Genomic DNA, 23,919 nt, shown 5'->3' on the forward strand with positions numbered 1-23,919 from the left:
AAGATCGCCTCTCATTCTTCTGAACTCCAATGAGTAGAGTCCCAATCTACTCAACCTCTCCTCATATGTCCATCCCCTCTTCCCCGGGATTAACCGAGTGAACCTTCTTTGTACTGACTCGAGAGCAAGTATGTCCTTTCTTAAGTATGGACACCAAAACTGTACGCAGTATTCCAGGTGCGGTCTCACCAATACCTTGTACAACTGAAGCAATACCTCCCTATTTTTATATTCTATCCCCCTAGCAATGAAAGCCAACATTCCATTGGCCTTCTTAATCACTTGCTGCACCTGCATACTAACCTTCTGAGTTTCGTGCACCAGGACCCCCAGATCCCTTTGTACTTCAGTACTTTCCAGTTTCTTGCCATTAAGATAATAACTTGCTCTACGATTTTTCCTGCCAAAGTGCATAACCTCACACTTTCCAGTATTGTATTCCATCTGCCAAATCTCTGCCCACTTACTTAGCCTGTCTATGTCCCCTTGCAGGTTTTTTATGTCCTCCTCACTCACTACTTTCCGTCCCATCTTAGTATCATCTGCAAACTTTGATATGTTACACTCGGTCCCCTCCTCCAAATCGTTAATATAGATTGTAAAGAGTTGGGGACCCAGCACTGACCCCTGCGGAACACCACTAGTTACTGATTGCCAGTCTGAGAATGAACCATTTATCCCAACTCTCTGCCTTCTGTTAGATAGCCAATCCTCTATCCATGCCAGAATATTACCCCCAATCCTGTGATTTTTTATCTTAAGCAATAATCTTTTGTGTGGCACCTTGTCAAATGCCTTTTGGAAGTCTAAATACACTACGTCCACTGGTTCCCCTTTATCCACCCTATATGTTACTTCCTCAAAGAACTCCAGCAAATTTGTCAAACATGACTTCCCCTTCATAAAACCATGCTGACTTTGTCCTATTAAATTATGATTATCCAAATGTCCTGTTACTGTCTCCTTAATAATGGACTCCAAAATTTTACCTACCACAGATGTTAGGCTAACCGGTCTATATTTTCCAGCCTTCTGTCTACTGCCCTTTTTAAATAAGGGTGTTACATTAGCAGTTTTCCAGTCTGCCGGGACCATTGCCGAGTCCAGGGAGTTTTGGAAAATTATTACCAATGCATCCACAATCCCTACCGCCACTTCCCTCAAGACCCTAGGATGTAAGCCATCAGGTCCAGGTGATTTATCCGCCTTGAGTCCCATTATTTTACCGAGTACCACTTCCTTAGTGATTTTGATCATGTTTAGCTCCTCCCCCCCCTTTAGCCCCCTGTTTGTCCAGTGTTGGGATATTCTTAGTGTCTTCTACTGTAAAGACTGATGTAAAATATTCATTCAGTGTTTTTGCCATCTCCATATTTCCCACCATTAATTTCCCAGTCTCATCCTCTAAGGGACCAACATTTACTTCAGCCACCCTTTTTCTTTTTATATAACTATAAAAACTCTTACTATCTGTTTTTATATTTTTTGCTAATTTACTTTCATAATCTATCTTCCCTTTCTTAATCAATCTTTTTGTTATTTTTTGCTGTCTTTTAAAGTTTTCCCAATCCTCTATCCTCCCACTAGATTTGGCTACCTTATATGCCCTTGTTTTTAGTCGAATACTATCCTTAATTTCTTTACTTAGCCACGGATGGCTGTCTTTTCTTTTACACCCTTTTCTTCTCAGTGGAATATATATTTTTTGGAAGTTGTAAAATAACTCCTTAAATGTACACCACTGATCATGTATCGTCTTACCCTTTAATCTATTTTCCCAATCCACTCTACTCAATTCCGCTCTCATACCTTCATAGTCTCCTTTATTCAAGCTTAGCACGCTTGTTTGAGATCCAACCTTCTCACCCTCTAATTGAATATGGAATTCAACCATGTTATGGTCACTCATTCCAAGGAGATCCTTTACTAGGACATTTTTAATTAATCCTGTCTCGTTACACAGGACCAGATCTAAGGTTGCCTGCCCCCTGATCGGTTCAGTTACATACTGCTCAAGAAACCCATCCCTAATACACTCAATGAACTCATCCTCAAGGCAGCCCTGCCCAATTTGATTTGTCCAATTAATATGATAGTTAAAATCCCCCATAATTATAGATGTTCCCTTATTACAAGCCTCAACTATTTCCTGATTGATACTCCGTCCAACAAGATTCAGTTGCAGCATTGTCATCGATTTGCTCTTCGATAGTCTCTTGTGTTTTTAGGAGGGAATGGCGGTTCCTCCTGAGAATCTGTCCTTCCTCAGTTCTAACAGTGTATGACCTTTGTCCTACTTCCTCAAGAACTGTAGCTTTCCTGTTCCATGCATCTGGATCCTCAATCCTGACAACATCATCCCTTGTCAATGGTTTCAGAGTTTTGGATGACTTATCATAGTATGATTTCTGTTTCAACTTTAACAGTTGAAGTCTCTGTCTCAGTTCCTTACTCTGCTTTTCTTTTGCACAGCAGGGTAGCATGGTACGCAACTTGCGACCCATTAGGAGTTCAGCAGGTGAAGAACCAGGGTCTAAAGGTGAGGCTCGGTAGCTCAGCAGGGCGAGATAAGGATCAGACTTGCTTTCTGTCGCTTTCTTCAGTAGCTGCTTGAGAACTTGAACACCTTTCTCTGCCTTACCATTCGACTGAGCATACAAAGGACTGGATGTGATGTGCTGAAAGTCATAATGTGCAGCAAACTGTTGCCACTCCTTACAGTTGAAGCACGGACCATTGTCGCTAACGGCAATCCTGGGAATTCCATGTCTGGCGAAGATGGATTTCACATGCATTATGACGTTACTGATCATTACAAGTATCTCCAGCATTTTCTGTTTTCATTCCTGAAATTCTATTGGTCAGTATATTGATACCTGGTTACTTTTTAACAGTAGATACCAGGACTGTTCACCAGCTTACATGTACTGAACATAATTCTAATGGAAAATGTGAGGTGCACTATATAATTCACAAGTGACAAAATCATAACTGACCTGCATGAACAATTCTTACTGGTCCCAGTCCCACTCAGACCTCACCGTCCTCAGCCTCTTGCACTGTTCCAATGAAGCTCAATGTAAGCTCAAGGAACAGCACCTCGTCTTTCGATTAGGCACTTTACAGCCTTCTGGACTCAATACTGAGTTCAACAATTTCAGACCATAACCTCTGCCCCCATTTTTTCGGACAGCAGCTGTTGATGATTCTGCGATTTCCATTTACACCTCTTCTGTTGTTTCTTCACTTCTCCCATTACCATCTCCTTCTGCCTCGCGCCATCATCCATTTTGTCATTTAATCTCTCCTGCCTTCCACCCTATCACAGACCTTTCCCTTTTGTTCTTTCCTCCCCGCCCCCCTTTCCCCGTCTCTGTACTTGCTTAAAACCTGTTACATCTCTAACTTTTTCCAGTTCTGACGAAAGGTCATCAACCTGAAACGTTAACTCTGTTTCGCTCTCCACAGATGCTGCCTGGCCTGCTGAGTGTTTCTGGCATTTTCTGTTTTTATTTCAGATTTCCAGCAGCCGCAGTACTTTTCTTTCCTAAAAGGTATTTACTATCTTTAACTTACCAATGTAGGAACGGACGTTCCTATCAAAAAGACTGAGTTCGACTCAGGCAATTAAAATAATGAACTTTAATGAAACCAAACGAGTTTAAACTGGAAACTGCTAGAACACATCAATAACAGGTCGACTCTCCTTGAGGGCTCCACGAGGACTGATCCTCTGGTCAGAAGACTGGCGTCATGACGTCATCACGTTCTTCCCGCCATTGGGGCATCACGTGACTAACGGCATGACGTCATCACGTTGAAACCGCGCTGTAAAGGTAACTAGACATTGTACAGTCAAACAGTGTAATTAAAGGTACAGGCACAGACAGTAACTGCATTGCTGTTAAAGGAATTATGTACAACCGCTCTGAGTCCTTTGGTGGCTCCGCCACACCACCACAATATATAGTACAAATGAATCTCGGATGGTATTGTTCCCAGTGAGTTGGATAAATTGTTTGATAAGATCTGGAGCATGTGACGTGCAATCTATTATACTGCTGCCAATGTTGAACGGATCGCTCCAGGACCAGCGAGACTGAGCTGATCCCGAGGGAGGAATCAGTTCACCCGCCGCAGGGAGGAATCCTTACTTGGCTCTGTCGTGAGAATCCTTTACAATCCTTTTCACCCTTTCACTAGAAATATCGAACAGTGAAAAACTTCATCATACCAGGGAAAAGAGAAGGCTGAGGGGTGACCTAATAGAGGTCTTTAAAATTATGAAAGGTTTTGATAGAGTGGATACAGAGAGAATGTTTCCACTTGTGGGGAAGAGCAAAACTAGAGGCCATCAATATAAGATAGTCACCAAGAAATCAAATAGGGAATTCAGAAGGAACTTCTTTACCCAGAGTGTGGTGAGAATATGGAACTCGCTACCACAGGGGGTGGTTGAGGCGAATAGTATCGATGCATTTAAGGGGAGACTGGACAAGCATATGAGGGAGAAGGGAATAGAGGGTTATGCTGATAGTGTTAGATGAGTATGAATGGGAGCAAGCTCGAGTGGAGCATAAACACTGGCATGGACTGGTTAGGCCGAATTGCCTGGTTCTGTGCTGTATATTCTATGTAATTCTATGTTAAAGTGAAACTGTGTTTAAACTAGCCTGTCCTTTTAAGAACATAAGAACATAAGAAATAGGAGCAGGAGTCGGCCATTCAGCCCCTCGAGCCTGCGCTGCCATTCAATAAGATCATGGCTGATCTTCTATCTCAACTCCACTTTCCTGCACTATCCCCATATCCCTTGATCCCATGATATTCAAAAATCTATCAATCTCTGTCTTGAATATACTCAACGACTGAGCCTCCACAGCCCTCTGGGGTAGAGAATTCCAAAGATTCACCACCCTCTGAGTGAAGAAATTTCTCCTCATCTCAGTCCTAAATGGTCGACCCCTTATTCTGAGACTGTGACCTCTGGTTCTAGACTCCCCAGCCAGGGGAAACATCCTCCCTGCATCTACCCTGTCAAGCCCTGTAAGAATTTTGTATGTTTCAATGGGATCACCTCTCATTCTTCTAAACTCTAGAGAATATAGGCCTGGTCTACTCAATCTCTCCTCATAGGACAATCCCCCCATCCCAGGAATCAGTCTGGTGAACCTTCGTTGCACTCCCTCCATGGCAAGTACATCTTTCCTTAGGTAAGGAGACCAAAACTGTACACAATACTCCAGGTGTGGTCTCACCAGGGCCCTACATTAGGCTCCCCTTAAGACTCAGTTTAAGGCCAAAGAGTGTCTAATTAATGTAAATGGGCACATCCTGAGATTAAGTTCTGTTAATGAGAGACGTTGGCAGATTAACAGATGCTTGCAAATTTCTAGCTTTGGACCAGAAGGAACGAGAAGGATGAGACTGCCTTTCTTTTGCTTTTTTTTCTTCTTTTGACAATTAAATGTGACCATCAGCATCTTGCAGGTCACTATTGGCCAGAAGGTGACCTGCACCAGCTGTGTAAAAGCAGTGAAGAGGCTGTGGCAAGTGGCTCCCCCCCGACTCCTCAAAGCCTCCCCACCATCGACAAGGCTCTAATCAGGAGTGCGATGGAACGCTCCCCACATGCCTCAATGGGTGGAGCCGCAGCAACTGAAAGAAGCTTGACCCCCATCCAGGACAGAGCAGTTTGTTTGCTTAGCAGCCCTGCCGCTGGACTTCGCCCCCTCCTGCACCGCCGCACTGTGGCTGCAGTATGTCGTATCCACAGGATGCAATGCAGCAACTTACCAAAGGTTACTTCAATGGTAACTCCTTCCACTGCGACCTCGACCACAAAGGGAGACAAGAGCAGCAGTGTAGTGGGACAACATCACATTCCCGTTCCACTCCAAGTCACACACCATGCTGAACTGGACATATATCGGCATTCCTTTATTGTTGCTGATCTTACGCTCTCTCCCAATCCAAGGAATTTCAGGGCCAGTGTATATCATACAGAGGATGACATAGACAGTGTTTACTATATAGAGGATAATACATATGGAGCATATTATACAGAAAATAATGTATACAGTCTGTATTACACAGAGGATAATATACACAATGTATTGTGCACAGACAATAGCATAAACAGTGTATATAATAGGGGATAACATACCCATATTGTATAAAGGATATCATATACTGCACATTATATAGAGATAATAATATAAAGGATTAACACAAAAAGTTAATAACATACATGGTAAATATTATAGGCTTTAACATAATCAGTATATCTATCTATATCTATATATCTATATTATATATATAAAAGAGTTGGTTTGTCTGTTTGTTTGTCTGTCTGTCTGTCTGTCTGTCTGTCCGCTATACACTCAAAAGTTATAGAGCGTACCTACACGCATGTTATATCAAAAGAAAGCTTATTATTAGGGGAGTCTAATAGGCATATTTACTTTTTGGTCAGACAAAAATTGTTTGGACACTATACAAAAAACGTTCAAAAAAAGGACAAAATCCGCTCATTAGCGGTTGACCAATCCTACCGCTCATTAGCGTTGAGTGACGTGATGGTTGACCAATCGTACAGGGGATAGCGTTGACTGACGTGATGGTTCACCAATCCTACAGTTCAGTGACCTGATGGTTGACCAATCGGTGCATCACGGGGGGGCGTTTCATTCCGTGTGTGGGCGGGCCTAATCCTGTAGCCTCCCGAAACTTCACCGCCATTTTTTTCATCCCCACAGCGACAGCACCAGCCAAACAAACCCCCACATTGCGGCTCCGGGAGCGGGAGGTGAGTTGGAGTCACTCGGGCCGGGCCTCACAACTGCTCGGCCCGAGACACAGAGCGGGCGGGGGAGCATCAGCGGCCAGCCGTAAACCGCACCAGCTGCGGCGCGGTGGCCGGAAGCACTGTCGGCTCAGCTGGGGTCCGTCTCGGCCCCAGAGCCCGGCCGGGCCTTCAGCGCTAGGCTCCGCACAGCCACCGCGACCGGGCTCAATTTTCAAAGCCGTTCCCCGGATGCCAAAAGAGGGGGAGGGAGAGAGAGGAGAGGGGGAGAGGGAGATAGAGGGAGAGAGAGAGAGGGGGGACAGACAGGGGCAGGGAGAGAGAGGGGGGGAGAGAGAGAGGGGGCAGGAAGAGAGAGGGGCAGGGAGAGAGAGCAGGACGGACAGAGAGAGGGTCAGAGAGGGAAAGAGTGACACAGAGCGCGGGAGCGGCAGCGCCCAGCCGTAAACCACGCAGCCCAAAAAAGCCCTGGCAACGCCGGGCCCCCCAGCTAGTATATTATAAATGAGTTGTCGACATTGCTATCAAGCAGCACTTACTCACCAATGACCTGCTCACTGATGCCCAGTTTGGGTTCCACCAGGGTCACGCGGCTCCAGGCCTCATTACAGCCTGGTCCAAATATAGACAAAAGAGCTGAATTCCAGAGGTGAGGTGAGAGTGTCTGCCCTTGACATCAAGGCAGCATTTGACCGAGTGTGGCACCAAAGAGCCCTAGTAAAACTGAAGTCAATGGGAATCAGGGGGAAAACTCTCCACTGGCTGGAGTCATACCTAGCACAAAGGAAGATGGTTGTGGTTGTTGGAGGCCAATCATTTCAGCCCCAGGACATCACTGCAGGAGTTCCTCAGGGCAGTGTCCTAGGCCCAACCATCTTCAGCTGTTTCAGCAATGACCTTCCCTCCATCATAAGGTTAGTGGAGCTGATTGCTGATGATCGCATATGATCCCCATCTATTGTCCAATTACAAGGGAGAGGCTATGACAGCCCCTCCCAGCCTCATCAGATCATTTTCCCCCTTATCTCTGTTCTGAAGGTCTTGTTGCCCACTTGTAGACAGCTTGTTTAGCCTACAGCTCCTTGCTGCATCACATATCAGGCCTAGTTACGTTCCATTCGCAACTCCTCAGATAATGAAGCAGTCCATGCCTATGTGCAACAAGACCTGGACAACATCCAGGTTTGGGCTGTTAATTGGCAAGTAACATTCGTGGCACACAAGTGCCAGGCAATGACCATCTCCAACAAGTGAGAGTCTAACCACCTCCGCTTGACGTTCAATGGCATTACCATCGCCAAATCTCCTACCATCAACATCCTGGGGGGTCACCATTGACCAGAAACTCAACTGGACCAGCCACATAAATACCATGGGTACAAGAGCAGGTCAGAGGCTGGTTATTATGTGGTGAGTGTCTCACCTCCTGTGTAAGATTTGGATCACAGGTCACACACAGATTACCCAAAGGGTCTTAGGAGTTGTAAGGCTTTTTATTAAAGAGCTGCAGTTTAAAGCAGAATCAGATATTACTACATGCGATTGAAATAGATACAGTAGACGTGACGTAAGAAAACTCACTAAGCACTTGGTTTGAGTATAGAACAAGGCTTTAATCAACTGTTTCACAACCATGAGATTCTAGTTACATCACTAGTTCCTGGTTACAGAAACATCCTGGGCAAGCTGGGCCCACGCCCGAGTATTTATACTCCTTGGACGGCGCCACCAGCTGGCCGCCCAGTGTTATTTCACGAGTCATTTCTTCATGATGATAAGATTCATGGCAAGACGTACAACCTGTGACAGATGAGGGCGATCTACATCCCTGGAACGGAACGAAACAACCGGATGGATGGGTTGTTGGAGGTGTGAGGCCGTAGGCCACCTCAGAGGCTAAACTTGACCTAAGTGTTGAGCCGTAGCCACCTGGGGGAAGCCTTCGCCGCTAACTGCCTGATTTCCTCTCTCGGTCATCTATATTTATAGTTACAGGAAACTTTCAATTAACCGGCCCCTAAATAACCGGAAATGTGGGTTAACCGGCAAAATTCAGGAGTAGGTTCAGGTAAGTTTTATTACTTTTTTTACTCCATTTGTTGCTGTGCAAGGGTATGGCTGCAGCTGTTGCTAAGCTACAGAGACGCTTGCAACTTGTGCCGATTGTTCTGCACCTGTTGCTAAGCAACAGGGTTTGTTGCTTTATACGGAGCTCTCAGCTCCGTATCTTTTACTATAGCGTTCGGTTATCCGGAATTTTCGATGAACTGGCACCACGTCGGTCCCGTCCGTGCCAGATAAAAGGAAGTTTCCTGTATTTCGGTGGGCTGGTGATTACCTGGTGTCAATCATTTGCTCCCCATCTATTGTCCAATTACAAGGGAGAGGCTATGACAGCCCCTCCCAGCCTCATCAGATCATTTTCCCCCTTTTCTCTGTTCTGAAGGTCTTGTTGCCCACTTGTAGACAGCTTGTTTAGCCTACAGCTCCTTGCTACATCGCATATCAGGCCTAGTTACGTCCACTCGAAGGCCTGTTGTTGTGTTCTGACCGTGTAATTCAACTCTCTGTGCAACTATTTTTCTGACATTACTGGAATCTTTCTGTGTCATCAACTTAGGCAAACTGCTGATCTAGGGAACCCGTAACAGGCTATTATTTCTTTCAATTCATGATTTCTTACACCTGACTCCCCAAAGCCTTTCCACCACCTACAAGGCACAATTCAGGAGTGTGACGGAATACTCTCCACTTGCCTGGATGAGTGCAGCTCCAATAACACTCAAGAAGCTCGACACCATCCAGGACAAAGCAGCCCGCTTGATTGGCACCCCATCCACCACCTTAAACATTCACTCCCTCCACCACCGGCGTACCGTGGCTGCAGTGTGTACCATCTACACGATGCACTGCAGCAACTCGCCAAGGCTTCTTCGGCAGCACCTCCCAAAACCGCGACCTCCACCACCTAGAAGGACAAGGGCAGCAGGCGCACGGGAACACCACCACCTCCAAGTTCCCCTCCAAGTCACACACCATCCTGACTTGGAAGTATATCGGCGTTCCTTCATCGTCGCTGGGTCAAAATCCTGGAACTCCCTCCCTAACAGCACTGTGGGAGCACCTTCACCACACGGACTGCAGCGGTTCAAGAAGGAGGCTCACCACCACCTTCTCAAGGGCAACTAGGGATGGGCAATAAATGCCGGCCTTGCCAGCGACGCCCACATCCCGGGAATAAATTTTAAAAAATATATATGTAGGTATTTCACACTAGGTATTAAAAATTCATAATTTACCGTAATTAGGGCAAATTGCTTGTTGGAGCAAGTGGTTTTTAATAGGTCAGATCTGCTCAGAAACTACCTCTGGGATTTTAATGCAAAATTCCAAAACTCAGCTAGCAACGTACAGCTCATGAGATGTGCCAGAATCATATGGGTACAAAACGTTTTAAAATCTGAATAGAAAGATTTTTTTGAAGTATGCATTTCACCGTCACAAACTGCTCTGAGACCTGAGTAGTCTCTGTGACGTGATAAAGAAATTGATAAAGGCAACTACATTCCGAACAGTAGAACATTAATTAATACTTCGCAAGGAGGGAAACTTGCACATTTTTTACTTTCACTGCTGGTTATGCTAGTCCCTCAGTGAGTTTAGTAGTTGGCCATTGATTGCTTATATCATTTGAACATATCCTTACCTCTCTGATCCACATGATAAGGCAAGTAGCCAACTCAGCTTGCAATGTTTCAAAGTTCTGATGAAGGGTCATCGACCTGAAACATTGGCCCAGAAATTCGGGTCCCAACACGTGAGTACGCACGGGGTACTCACGCGTAGGCCCAACGAAAGTGCCAGTTTTGTGCATGCACTGTGCATGCACGGGAAACCAGCACTTCCGTTCCCCTGAAAGAAGGGGTTGACAGGTGGAACGCGTGCGCCCGAGAGGCAGCGCGTGCGCATCGAACTTACGTTTTTTTTGCAGGTTTCTCCGGGAGGGTAAGTCTCCAGCAGTTACACTTTTAAAAAGCAGGCGCAAGGCCTGCTTTTAACAAGGTAAGTGGTGAAGTAATTAAAATTTTTAAAAAATTTCCACAGGTTTATTATTTTTAAATACTTTAAAGAAAGGTAATTCATTTTTAGCCCCATTAGAAATTTTTTTTTTTTTTTTTAAATTTAAATTATTGTTTAAAATAGTTATTTCATGTAATTTATAGTTATTTTAAAATGTGATTTTTTAAAAATTTATTTGAAGTTTTAGTAATGTTTTGGGGCTTATAGTATTTATAGGTTTGACAGCTCTTCCTGTCAAACTTATGAATGAAGCATTCCCTGCTACCATTGGCTCTCCATGGCCCACGTGATCCCAGGGGACGCTTCGAACTAACTGCGCCCCTGGGATACGCAAGCACTGCGCGCCGGCAGTCAGAGAAGGCCCAGGATCGGAATCCCATGCGGGCCCACAGCACAACGGCCGGCGCGCTAGGCAAGTGCAGGTCGGGGGCTTGCACCCGCGGGAAGCCTCCGACCCGAATTTCTGGGCCATTGACACTGTTTCTCTCTCTACAGAGGCTGCCTGACCTGCTGAGTGTTTCCAGCATTTTCTGTTTTTATTTCAGAATTCCAGCATCTGCAGTATTTTGCTTTTGTTTCAAAGTTAGTAGCCTGGGCCTACTGTAAACTCCTTAACTTAATTTAATTGAGAACACATCCTCACTCATGGTACAACAATTTGTATTTTATTGGTTATTGTGATTTCAAATGACAGCACAGCACCCCCCTCCGCCCCTCAAAGAACAATAATATACAGTAGCATGTTTGCAAAAATTAAAAAGCATTGTCTAAAACCAAAGAAAGCGGTAGCTCAGCTGAGCTCAAACGAATGTTGGATCCGGCCTGGAGTCCTTCACAGGGCAGCTAAGTGAAGCAGCTTTCTCGGAAACAGCTCGATTGTTAAGGAAGCTTTTTTATTTCAATCATAAATACCTATCTGTGCGAATTCACCTTGCGACCGACGAACAGTGGTAGATTATCACACTCTTCTTTCGAAAAAAAAAACCTTTTAGACTCTTTTTTGACACTGATTTACATAATTTAACATGACTTGTTTAAACAGTTGCCAACTGCTTGGATATGTTTGATTGCACCCTCATGGGTGGCATTTATACTCGCTTGGGATTACTCCTGCCCATTATCTTCTCGGCTTTTGGGGCCAATTTCTCAGGTTTATAAAGTGCTACTCTGAAAACAGACAGCAGCTTTTCTACAGCTTCCCCCCGCACCACCCCCACTCCCCCTCACCCCCACCCCCACCCTAGTTCAAGTCTATGGAGATACAGCGACACTCCTTCACCAGCTGGATCCGTCTGCGTCTGGACGGGGGCTGCAGGCTGGGGCAGTTGAAAGTGACAGTGACGGTATTGAACTTTTTGGGCTTGCAAAAGGAGCAGGAGCGGAATGGCTCCCCGCCATGTTCGTGGCTCGGGATGTAGAAGGAGTTGCACTGCCCGTAGCAGAAGCGGTTGATCACGGTGCGGCTGATGCAACCGTCCTCCTTTAAAGTTTGGATGAGCGGGTGGGACTTGCACCAGTCCCGGCGCACGTAACGCCGCTCGGTGACGATCAGAGCGGCCTGGTTCGAGTCCAAAACGTCTTCTTTGTCCTTGGTCTTTCGAGTCCGGCCTGGGTCTCCACGATGTCCTTTACCAGGGGAGGGAACAGCACCAGGCGCTCGTCCACGATCAGCAGTCTCTTCACCGCACAAAAGTCCAGATATGATTAATAAAACCAGAATACTGTAAAACATTCTGCAGAAAGAACAGAACGAACATTAGAGAGATTGATGGAAGCAGCTATTGGCACCTAACGGGGCTTTAGTTTGTTGCATACTGATTAATATGCTCACATCAAATTACTTTCTGTACTTTTTGAACATAGATGTTATCCCGTTTTAAATTAGTGCATAAAGGAATCTTACCCGAATGCATTGTCAACTACGCCACAGCAGATCTCCCAAGGAAAAGGTCTACCCAACTCCCACTGAAAGAGGGAACTCATCATCAGGGTTGGTTCACCATCATATGGATTTAGTTTCCACCACCGTCTCCATACAACAACAACTTGTATTTGTATGGCGCCGTCAACGGAGCAAAATGGCCCAAGGCGCTTCACAGGAAGGAGATATTAGGTCAGGTACCAAAAAGCTTGGTCAAAGGGGTAGGTGTGAAGGAGCGTCTTAAAGGAGGAGAGAGAGGCGGAGAGGTTCAGGCCGGGAATTTCACAGCTTAAGGCCTTGGCAGCTGAAGGCACGGCCGCCAATGGTGGAATGCTGAAAATCAGGGCTGCACAAGAGGCCAGAACTGCAGGAGAGCAGAGTTCTCGGAGGGTTATACGGCTGGAGGAGGTTACAGAGACAGGGAGGGATGAGGCCATAGAGGGATTTGAAAACAAGGATGAGAATTTTTAAATCGAGGCGTGGATGCCAATGTAGGTCAGCAAGAAACTTAACTGGACCAGCCACATAAATACCGTGGCTACAAGAGCAGGTCAGAGGCTGGGTATTCTGCGGCGAGTGTCTCATCCCCTGACTCCCCAAAGCCTTTCCACCATCTACAAGGCACAAGTCAGGAGTGTGATGGAATACTCTCCACTTGCCTGGATGAGTGCAGCTCCAACAACACTCAAGAAGCTCGACACCATCCAGGACAAAGCAGCCCGCTTAATTGGCACCCCATCCACCACCTTAAACATTCACTCGCTCCACCATTGCCGTACCGTGGCTGCAGTGTGTACCATCTACAAGATGCACTGCAGCAACTCGACAAGGCTTCTTTGGCAGCACCTCCCAAACCCGCGACCTCTACCACCTAGAAGGACAAGGGCAGCAGGCGCATGGGAACACCACCAACTCCAAGTTCCCCTCCAAGTCACACACCATCCTGACTTAGAAGTATATCGGCCGTTCCTTCATCGTCGCTGGGTCAAAATCCTTGAACTCCCTCCCTAACAGCACTGTGGGAGCACCTTCACCACACGGACTGCAGTGGTTCAAGAAGGCGGCTCACCACCACCTTCTCGAGGGCAACTAGGGATGGGCAATTGTGATATCCGAGTGGTAAGGTCAGAAACTGAGAGAAGCGAGATATTAGGAACAAAACCCAACTGTTTATTTACACAGTGTAGCAGAGAAACATATCTCTTACAAGCTGGAGGCAAGGCACATTCTTATTGCACGAGCACAAGATGGAGGACCCACCTCTGAGTCATACCCATAATGCAATGCCACATTACTGTATTAACTGGTGTACCAGGACATTGAATACATGACCCATTACCTTAAATACTGGTGAATGTGAACCCTTAATATTTGGCTCCATCTGGTGGATGACTTAAACATTACATCCCAGATTACTATATAGCAATAAATGCTGGCCTTGCCAGCGACGCCCACATCCCATAAAACGAATTTTTAAAAAGCACAGGGGTGATGGGTGAGTGGGACTAGGTGCGAGTTAGGTTAAAGGCAGCACTGTGGAAATTCCTTCTGGGACACTACAGAAGCGGATGCTGGAACACACGGGCACATTTGAGTGTCTTGAGATTGCATTAGCAGCATGGATCGTCCTGCCAATGCTGTCCAGCAGTAACATGTTAGCCTGCAAGGTAATCAGTGTGCCCAAGGTTAAAGGGAATCGCAACCTTACTGTGCAACTGCACAGAATTCAGCTGCTGGGTCAGTAACACCAAGCGGCAGATGGTAAATTTCATCGAATTTACAGCACAGAAACAGGCCATGCGGACCAACTGGTCTATGCCGGTGTTTTATGCCCCACACAATCCTCCTCCGATCATAGTTATGAATCATAGAATGATACAGGTCAGAAGGAAGAAATTCGGCCCATCCTGCCTGTGCCGGCTCTTTGGTCGAGCTCAACAATTAGTCCCGCTCCCCCGCCCTTTCCCCGTAGCCCTGCAAATCTTTCCTTTTCAAGTATTTATCCAATTCCCTTTTGAAAGTTACTATTGAACCTGCTTCCACCGCCCTTTCAGGCAGCGCATTCCAGATCACAACAACTCGCTGCGTAAAAAATTGTCTTCTCATCTCCCCCTGGTTCTTTTTCCAATTGTCTTAAATCTGTGACCTCTGGTTACCGAATCTTTTGCCAGTGGAATCAGTTTCTCCTTATTTACTCTGTCAAAACAGTTCATGATTTTAACACCTCTAGCGAGAGGATAAAGAGCGGCCCGAGAGCGGACCTGAATTAAAGCAGCGGCAGGCGAGAGGATAAAGAGCGGCCCGAGAGCGGACCTGAATTAAAGCAGCGGCAGGCGAGAGGATAAAGAGCGGCCCGAGAGCGGACCTGAATTAAAGCAGCGGCAGGCGAGAGGATAAAGAGCGGCCCGAGAGCGGACCTGAATTAAAGCAGCGGGGAGAGGTTAAAGAATGGCCCGATAGCGGATCTGAATTAAAGCAGCGACAGCGGCGAGAGGATGAAGAGCGGCCTGAGAGTGGACCTGAATTAAAGCAGCGGCAGCGGCAGCGGCGAGGGGATAAAGAGCGGCCCGAGAGCGGAGCTGAATTAAAGCAGCGGCAGCAGCAGCGGCGAGGGGATAAAGAGCGGCCCAAGAGTGGACCTGAATTAAAGCAGCGGCAGCGGCAAGGGGATAAAGAGCGGCCCGAGAGTGGACCTGAATTAAAGCAGCGGCAGCAGCAGCGGCGAGGGGATAAAGAGCGGCCCAAGAGTGGACCTGAATTAAAGCAGAGGCGAGAGGATAAAGAGCGGCCCGAGAGCAGAGCTGAATTAAAGCAGCGGCAGCGGTGAGGGGATAAAGAGTGGCCCGAGAGTGGACCTGAATTAAAGCAGAGGCGAGGGGATAAAGAGCGGCCCGAGAGTGGACCTGAATTAAAGCAGAGGCGAGGGGATAAAGAGCGGCCCAAGAGCGGAGCTGAATTAAAGCAGCAGCAGCGGCGAGGGGATAAAGAGCGGCCCAAGAGTGGACCTGAATTAAAGCAGAGGCGAGAGGATAAAGAGCGGCCCAAGAGCAGAGCTGAATTAAAGCAGCGGCAGCAGCGAGGGGATAAAGAGTGGCCCGAGAGTGGACCTGAATTAAAGCAGAGGCGAGGGGATAAAGAGCGGCCCGAGAGTGGACCTGAATTAAAGCAGAGGCGAGAGGATAAAGAGCGGCCCGAGAGCAGAGCTGAATTAAAGCAGCGGCAGCGGCGAGGGGATAAAGAGTGGCCCGAGAGTGGACCTGAATTAAAGCAGCGGCAGCGGTGAGGGGATAAAGAGCGGCCTGAGAGCGGACCTGAATTAAAGCAGCGGCAGCGGCGAGGGGATAAAGAGCGGCCCGAGAGTGGACCTGAATTAAAGCAGCGGCAGCGGTGAGGGGATAAAGAGCGGCCTGAGAGCGGACCTGAATTAAAGCAGCGGCAGCGGCGAGGGGATAAAGAGCGGCCCGAGAGCGGACCTGAATTAAAGCAGCGGCAGCGGTGAGGGGATAAAGAGCGGCCTGAGAGCGGACCTGAATTAAAGCAGCGGCGAGAGGATAAAGAGCGGCCCGAGAGCAGACCTGAATTAAAGCAGCGGCGAGGGGATAAAGAGTGGCCCGAGAGCGGACCTGAATTAAAGCAGCGGCAGCGGTGAGAGGATAAAGAGCGGCCCGAGAGCTGACCTGAATTAAAGCAGCGGCAGCAGCGAGAGGATAAAGAGCGGCCCGAGAGCGGAGCTGAATTAAAGCAGCGGCGAGAGGATAAAGAGCGGCCCGAGAGCGGACCTGAATTAAAGCAGCGGCAGCGGTGAGGGGATAAAGAGCGGCCCAAGAGTGGACCTGAATTAAAGCAGCGGCGAGAGGATAAAGAGCGGCCCGAGAGCAGACCTGAATTAAAGCAGCGGCGAGGGGATAAAGAGTGGCCCGAGAGCGGACCTGAATTAAAGCAGCGGCAGCGGTGAGAGGATAAAGAGCGGCCCGAGAGCGGACCTGAATTAAAGCAGCGGCAGCAGCGAGAGGATAAAGAGCGGCCCGAGAGCGGAGCTGAATTAACGCAGCGACAGTGCGAGGCTCCAATTCAAAAACAACAGCAAAAAGGTCAAAGCGTGACATCACAGGAGAGCAGGTAGGTGATTGGTTGGTGAGTATTACAGATTTGTTTTGCTCTCTAAGTTAGGGACGGGGGTTAAATTACGAGCTGAGAAACTGTAAGTTGCTAGTACTTATTCAATTAATAACTTAAACTAGATAAAATAATCAAACAATAAAACTAAAATATCGATTGAATAAAAGCTTTAACTAATTAACTAATAAATAAAACAAGGTTAGAGATAGCAGGGCAGGTGGTGTGTCGTAACTGCAGCATGTGGAAGTTTGTGGAGATTAGCGAGATCCCGAGCAACCACATCCGCAGTAAGTGTCTGCAACTCGAGGAACTTCAGCTCAGAGTTGTTGAGCTGGAGTACGAGGTGCAAACATTGCGATGCATCAGGGAGGGAGGCGAGTTACCTGGACACTTTGCTTCAGGAGGCAGTCACACTCTTTAGGTTAAGTAGTACTTTAGAGTTCGTCAGTGGTCAGGAACAGGAGGGTGTGACTGCGGGAGATATGGGGACCCAGGATGTAGCAATGGAGGAGCCTCAGCCCTTGATCTTGTCCAACAGGTACGAGGTACTTGCTATCTGTAGGGATGAGGAAAAGGACTGCAGGAAGGATGGGCAAACTGACCATGGCACCGTTATACAGGGGGCCATCCAAGTGGGGGGAGAAAGAAAGAATGTGGTAGGGGACAGTATAGTCAGGGGGGTAGATACTGTTCTTTGCAGCTGCGAAAGAGCGTCCCGAAGGCTGTGTTGCCTGCCTGGTGCCAGGGTTAAGGATATCCCTTCGCAGCTGAAGAACAACTTGGAGTGGGAGAGGGAGGATCCAGTTGTTGTGGTCCATGTAGGAACCCAACGACACAAGTAGAAATAGGAATGAGGTTCTGCTGAGGGAGTTTGAGGAGCTAGAGGCGAAATTAAAAAGCAGAACCTCAAAGGTAATAATCTCTGGATTACTACCTGAGCCACATGCAAATTGGCATAAGGTCAAGCAGATCAGAGAGTTAAATGCGTGGCTCAAAGAGTGGTGTGGGAAGAAGGGGTTTCAGTTCATGGGGCACTGGCACCAGTACTGGGGAAAGAGGGAGCTGTTCCATCGGGACGGGCTCCACTTAAACCGGGCTGGAACCAGCAGAATGGAAAAGGAGGGGGTGGAGGTAGCCCTGATAATAAAGGATGACATAAGGACAGTAGAAAGGATCTCGACTTGGAAGATCAGGAAGTAGAATCAGTATGGGTGGAGATAAGGAATAACAAGGGGCAGAAGACAATGGTATATAGTAGTATATAGGCCCCCTAACAGTAGCTGTACCGTTAGACAGAATATTAATCAAGAAATAGTAGGAGCTTGTAACAAAGGTAATGCAATAATCTTTGGGGACTTTAATCTTCATATAGACTGGACAAATCAAATTGGCAAAGGTAGCCTGGAGGACGAGTACATGGAATGCATTCGGGACAGTTTCCGAGAACAACACGACATGGAACCAACCAGGAACAGGCTATTTTAGGTCTTGTATAATGAGACTGGGCTAATTAGCAATCTCATAGTAAAGGATCCTCTGGGACAGAGTGATCATAATATGATAGAATTTCACGTTAAGTTTCAGAGTGACTTGCATAAGTCCAAAACTAAATAAAGCCAATTACATGGGTATGAGGGGTAAGTTGGATAAGGTAGATTGGAAAAATAGATTAAAAGGTATGGCGGTAGATAAGCTGTGGCTAGCATTTAAAGAAATATTTCATAATTCTCAACAAAAACACATTCCATTGAGAAACAAAAACTCCATGGGAAAAGTGATCCAACCATGGCTAACTAAAGAAGTTAAGGATAGTATTAGATTGAAAGAAGAAGCTTATAATGTTACGAAGAATAGTACTAAGCCTGAGAATTGGGAGAGTTCAGAAACCAGCAAAGGATGACCAAAAAATTGATAAAAAGGGAAAAAATAGAATGAGAGAAAACTAGCAAGGAATATAAAAACAGGTTGTAAGAGCTTCCACAAGTATATAAAAAGGAAGAGAGTAGCGAAAGTAAACGTTGGTCCCTTAGAGGCTGAGACAGGAGAAATTATTATGGGGAATAAGGAAATGGCAGAAACGTTAAACAAATATTTTGTATTTGTCTTCACAGTTGAATTCACAAAAAGCATAACAAAAATGGCGGGGAACCAAGGGTCTGATGAGGGTGAGGAACTTAATGTATTTAATATAAGTAGTGAAAAAGTACTAGAGAAAGTAATGGGAATAAAAGCCGACAAATCCCCTGGACCTGACGGCCTACATCCTAGGCTTCTAAAAGAGGTGGCTGCAGAGATAGTGGATCCATTGGTTTTGATCTTTCAAAATTCCCTAGATTCTAGAATGGTCCCAACGGATTGGGAGGTAGCAAATGTAACACCGCTATTCAAGACAGGAGGGAGAGAGAAAACAGGGAACTATAGGCCAGTTAGCCTGACATCAGTCATTGGGAAAATGCTGGAATCCATTGTTAAGGAAGTGGTATCAGAGCACTGAGAAAATCATAACATGATTAGGCAGAGTCAACATTATTTTATGAAAGGAAAATCATTTTTGACAAATTTATTAGAGTTTTTTGAGGATGTAACTAACATGTTAGATAAGGGGAACCAGTAGATGTAGTATATTTGGATTTCCAAAAGGTATTCGATAAGGTGCTACATAAAAGGTTATTACACAAGATAAGGGCTCATGGGGTTGGGGGTAATATAGTAGCAATGGATGGAGGATTGATTAACAAACAGAAAACAGAGAGTAGGCATAAATGAGTCTTTTTCAGTTTGGCAGGCTGTAGCTAGTGGGGTGCTGCAAGGATCAGTGCTGGGGCCTCAGCTAGTTACAATCTATATTAATGACCTAGATGAAGGGACCGAGTGTAATGTATCCAAGTTTGCTAATGATACGAAGCTAGGTGGGACAGTACGCTATGAGAACACAAAGGGGTTGATTTTCAGTGTGCCGTGAGGCGGGCTTTTAGGCGTGCGGGGGGCTAAAATCCCGAATTCGGGGGTCCCGACACAATCCCGCCCAAAACCCGCCTCCATGTAAGTTTCAAAGGAGGCGGGTACCCGCCCCGCACTGGGACCCGCCAACCCGAGGCGGGAAGGGATTAGTGCCAATTAACTGCCTGTTAACAGGTAGTTAACAGGCAGTTTTTAGCCTAATCCCTATTTTGAAGGGTGTCGTGTGGGATTCCCGACGGCTCCAAACCACGCCAAGTTAGAGGAGTCGGGCCGTCGGGTTGAAGGACTTGGAGGGGTCGAGATGTCGGTGTTCAGGTGAGTGATGGGTGCATGAGTGCAAAGGTAAGTGTGTTTGGTGTGTCTAAAGTGTGTAAAGAAGTTTAAATTATCTGTACTTACCTTTTCAGCCTTCCTTCCTCTAGGCTTCGGGAGTCCATCATCTAACCGGCACAGAAAGCAGAATGGCCGCGAGCTGTCAAAAGTGACAGCCTGCAGCTTTCAGTGCCGGAGAGATTTCTAACTGAGTCTGCGTAGAAGGACTCAGGTTAGAAGTAAGACTGTCAGTGTTTGACAGCTTCAAACAGCTGTGAAACGCTGATATTTCATCTGTCAAAACGTCTTGACAGATGAAATTTCAGTCTGTGACGTCACCTGTTGCCGGGTGGCCCTTAATTGGCCTGCTGAGCCCGCTGGGCGGGCTCAACAAGGTCAATCAAGTGAAAATCGCGTGGATTGGCCGCATCTCGATGGAGGTGGGACTGCAACCCGAAAGTTGTAGTCCTGCCTCCTTCCCTGTGGTGTATGTAACCTGTTCCACCTTAAGAGAACTACCTTAAGAGATGTACTACTTTCTCTTGGCTGTTGTATACTGTAATACTGTAATACCGGTGGTGACCACACCGGTATATAAGTGTTGTGCAAGGATTTGCTGGGCAGTTCAGCCCTGACCTTCGAATAGTAAAGACCTGTTAAAAGTTATTCTTGTTGTCTGTGTCCAGTGATTGATCCTAAACCTAACTGGGACATACAGACTCAACATTCCCGACTTCTGAATGAAAATCCAGCCCAAAGAGTCTACAAAGGGATATAGATAGGCTAAGTGAGTGGGCAGAAAGGTGGCAGATGGAGTATAATGTAGGGAAATGTGAGGTTATTCACTTTGGTAGGAAGAACAGGAAAACAGAATATTTTTTAAATGGTGAGAAACTTTCAAATGTTGGTGTTCAGAGAGATTTGTGTGTCCTCGTGCAAGAATCACAGAACGCTAGCATGCAGGTACAGCAAGCAATAAGGAAGGCAAATGGCATGTTGGCCTTTATTGCAAGGGGGTTGGAGTATAAGAGTAAGGAAGTCTTGCTACAATTGTACAGGGCCTTGGTGAGACCACACCTGGAGTACTGTGCACAGTTTTGGTCTCCTTACCTGAGGAAGGATATACTTGCCTTGGAGGCGGTGCAACGAAGGTTCACTAGATTGATTCCTGGGATGAGAGGGCTGTCCTATGATGAGAGATTGTGTGGAATGGGTCTCTACTCTCTGGAGTTTAGAAGAATGAGAGGTGATCTCATTGAAACATAAAAGATTCTGAGGGGGATTGACAGGGTAGATGCTGAGAGGTTGTTTCCCCGGGCTGGAGAGTCTAGAACTAGGGGGCATAGTCTCAGGATAAGGGGTCGACCATTTAAGACCGAGATGAGGAGGAATTTTTTCTCTGCCCCAGAGGGCTGAGTCTTTGAGTATATTCAAGACAGAGATCGATAGATTTTTGGACTCTAGCGGAATCAAGGGATATGGAGATCGGGCGGGAAAGTGGAGTTGAGGTCGAAGATCAGCCGTGATCTTATTGAATGGCGGAGCAGGCTTGAGGGGCCGTGTGGCCGACTCCTGCTCCTAATTCTTATGTTCTTATCAAACCTCCTCTTAACCTTGTTTGCTCCAAGGAGAACAATGCCAGATTCCCCAGTGTCTCCACATAATTGATGTCCCACATCTTTTTTTAATAAATCTCCTCGGCACCCTCTCCAAGGCCTTGACATCCTTCCTAAAGTGTGGTGCCCAGAATCGGACACAATATTCCAGCTGAGGCCTAGCCAGTGATTAATAAGGTTTAGCGTAACTTACTTGCTTTGTGTACTCTCCGCCTCTGTTTATAAAGTCACGGATCCCGTATGATTTTTTTCACAGTCTTCCCAACTTGCCCTGCCACCATCAAAGACTGGTGTACGTACACCCCCAGGTCTCTCTGTTCCTGTGCCCTCTTTAAAACTGGGCCATTTAGTTTATATTGCCTCTCCTCATTCTTCCTACCATAATGAATCACTTCACACTTCTCTGTGTTAAATTGCATCTGCCATTTCACCAGTCTATGTCCTCCTAAAGTCTGTAACTAGCCTCCTCGGTGTTTACTACAGTTTGAGTTTCGTGTCATTTACAGACTTTGAAATGCTGCCCTGTATACACAAGTCTGATGTAATTCAAATAAACGTCAAAAGCTGCCTAATCTGAAACAGAACAACAGCACAAAGGCCTTTATAAAAGTGGACAGTAAAAAGGGTGGAAGCAAGCAGCAATCAGCATAAACTATCGGGGCCCCAAGGGAGGTGCTGAAATCATACCATATATTCATTCTTTAAGTATGAAATCTTCTTTAGGTGTCAGCTGTGGCTCAGTTGGTAGCATGCTCTCCTCTGAGCCAGAAGCCGGCAGGTTTAAGTCCCACACTTGAGCACATCGTCTAGCCTGACACTCCCAGTGCCATGCTGAGGGAGCGCCGCACTGTCGGAGGTGCCGTGTTTCGGATGAGACGTTAAACCGAGGTCCCCGTCTGCTCTCTCAGATGGATGTAAAGGATCTTAAGAAACTATCTGGTGAAGAGCAGGGGGTGTCTTGGGGCCAATATTTATTACTCAACCAATATCACTAAAACAGATGATCTGGTCATTATCGCATTGCTGTTTGTGGGATCTTGCTGTGTGCAATTTGGCTGCTGCGTTTCCCACATTACAAACTCCACACTCTTGGCCTGAACACTTCCCTCTGCAACTGGACCCTGGACTTCCTAACAAACAGACCCCAGTCTGTCAAATTAGGTAACCACTCCCCCCCCCCGACCCTGAACACGGGGGCCCCACAAGGATGTGTGCTGAGCCCCCTCCTCTACTCCCTCTTCACCCACGACTGTGTGGCTGTTCATGGTTCCAACACCATCATCAAGTTTGCGGATGATACCACGGTAGTAGGCCAGATCACCAACAACGATGAGTCAGCCTACAGGGAGGAGGTCCAGCATCTCGTGAAGTGGTGCGCCGATAACAACCTGGCCCTTAACATCAAGAAAACCAAAGAAATCATTGTGGACTTCAGGAAGTCTAAAGGCAGAAGTCACACCCCCATCCACATCAATGGGGCTGTGGTGGAAAGGGTGGACAGCTTTAAGTTCCTCAGAGTCCACATCACGGAAGACCTCTCCTGGTCCCTCAATACCTCCTCTCTGGTGAAGAAGGCCCAGCAGCGCCTATATTTCCTAAGGAGGCTGAAGGGATGTAACCTGTCACCCCTGATCCTCTCTAACTTTTACCGCTGCACAATAGAGAGCATCCTGATGAACTGTATCACAGTATGGTATGGCAGCTGTAGCTACTATGACCGGAAAGCCCTGCAGCGGGTAGTCAAAACTGCCCAACGCATTACCGGCACCCGGCTACCGACCATAGAGCACATATACCAGAAACGCTGTCTATGGAGGTCACGGTCCATCATCAAAGACCCTACCCACCCCAGCCACAGTCTGTTCGCCCTCCTGCCATCTGGGAGACGCTACAGATGCATTCGCACCCGTACGACCAGATTTAGGAACAGCTTCTTTCCCAGGGCTGTCATCCTACTGAACTCCACAAATAAACTCTAAAACCTGCACATCTGCCAATGCACTTTATTATGGTTATGTTTATGTTAATGTATTACAAGCCAAATGTATGTTGAATGTTTAAATGTCTTAATCTAAATGTACACTCTCGGGAGCCGCAAGCCTACA

At 46.7% G+C, this 23,919-nt stretch overlaps 1 protein-coding gene across 1 annotated transcript in view; it reads right to left on the reverse strand.

The window, feature by feature from the left end:
• Positions 1-12,125: 12,125 nt before the first annotated feature.
• LOC147096864 (gremlin-1-like) overlaps positions 12,126-23,919 on the reverse strand; it is a 150,885-nt gene continuing 139,091 nt past the window's right edge. Inside the window, exon 2 of the mRNA XM_085973161.1 lies at positions 12,126-12,618. Coding sequence (XP_085829287.1) covers positions 12,126-12,617 — 492 coding nt within the window. The 5' untranslated portion in view covers position 12,618. The remainder of the gene's footprint in view (positions 12,619-23,919) is intronic.

This window comes from Somniosus microcephalus, chromosome 34, assembly GCF_052327205.1.
Source record: "Somniosus microcephalus isolate GS21.2 chromosome 34, FLI_Smic_1.0, whole genome shotgun sequence".
In the NCBI taxonomy this organism is placed as follows: Eukaryota; Metazoa; Chordata; class Chondrichthyes; order Squaliformes; family Somniosidae; genus Somniosus; species Somniosus microcephalus.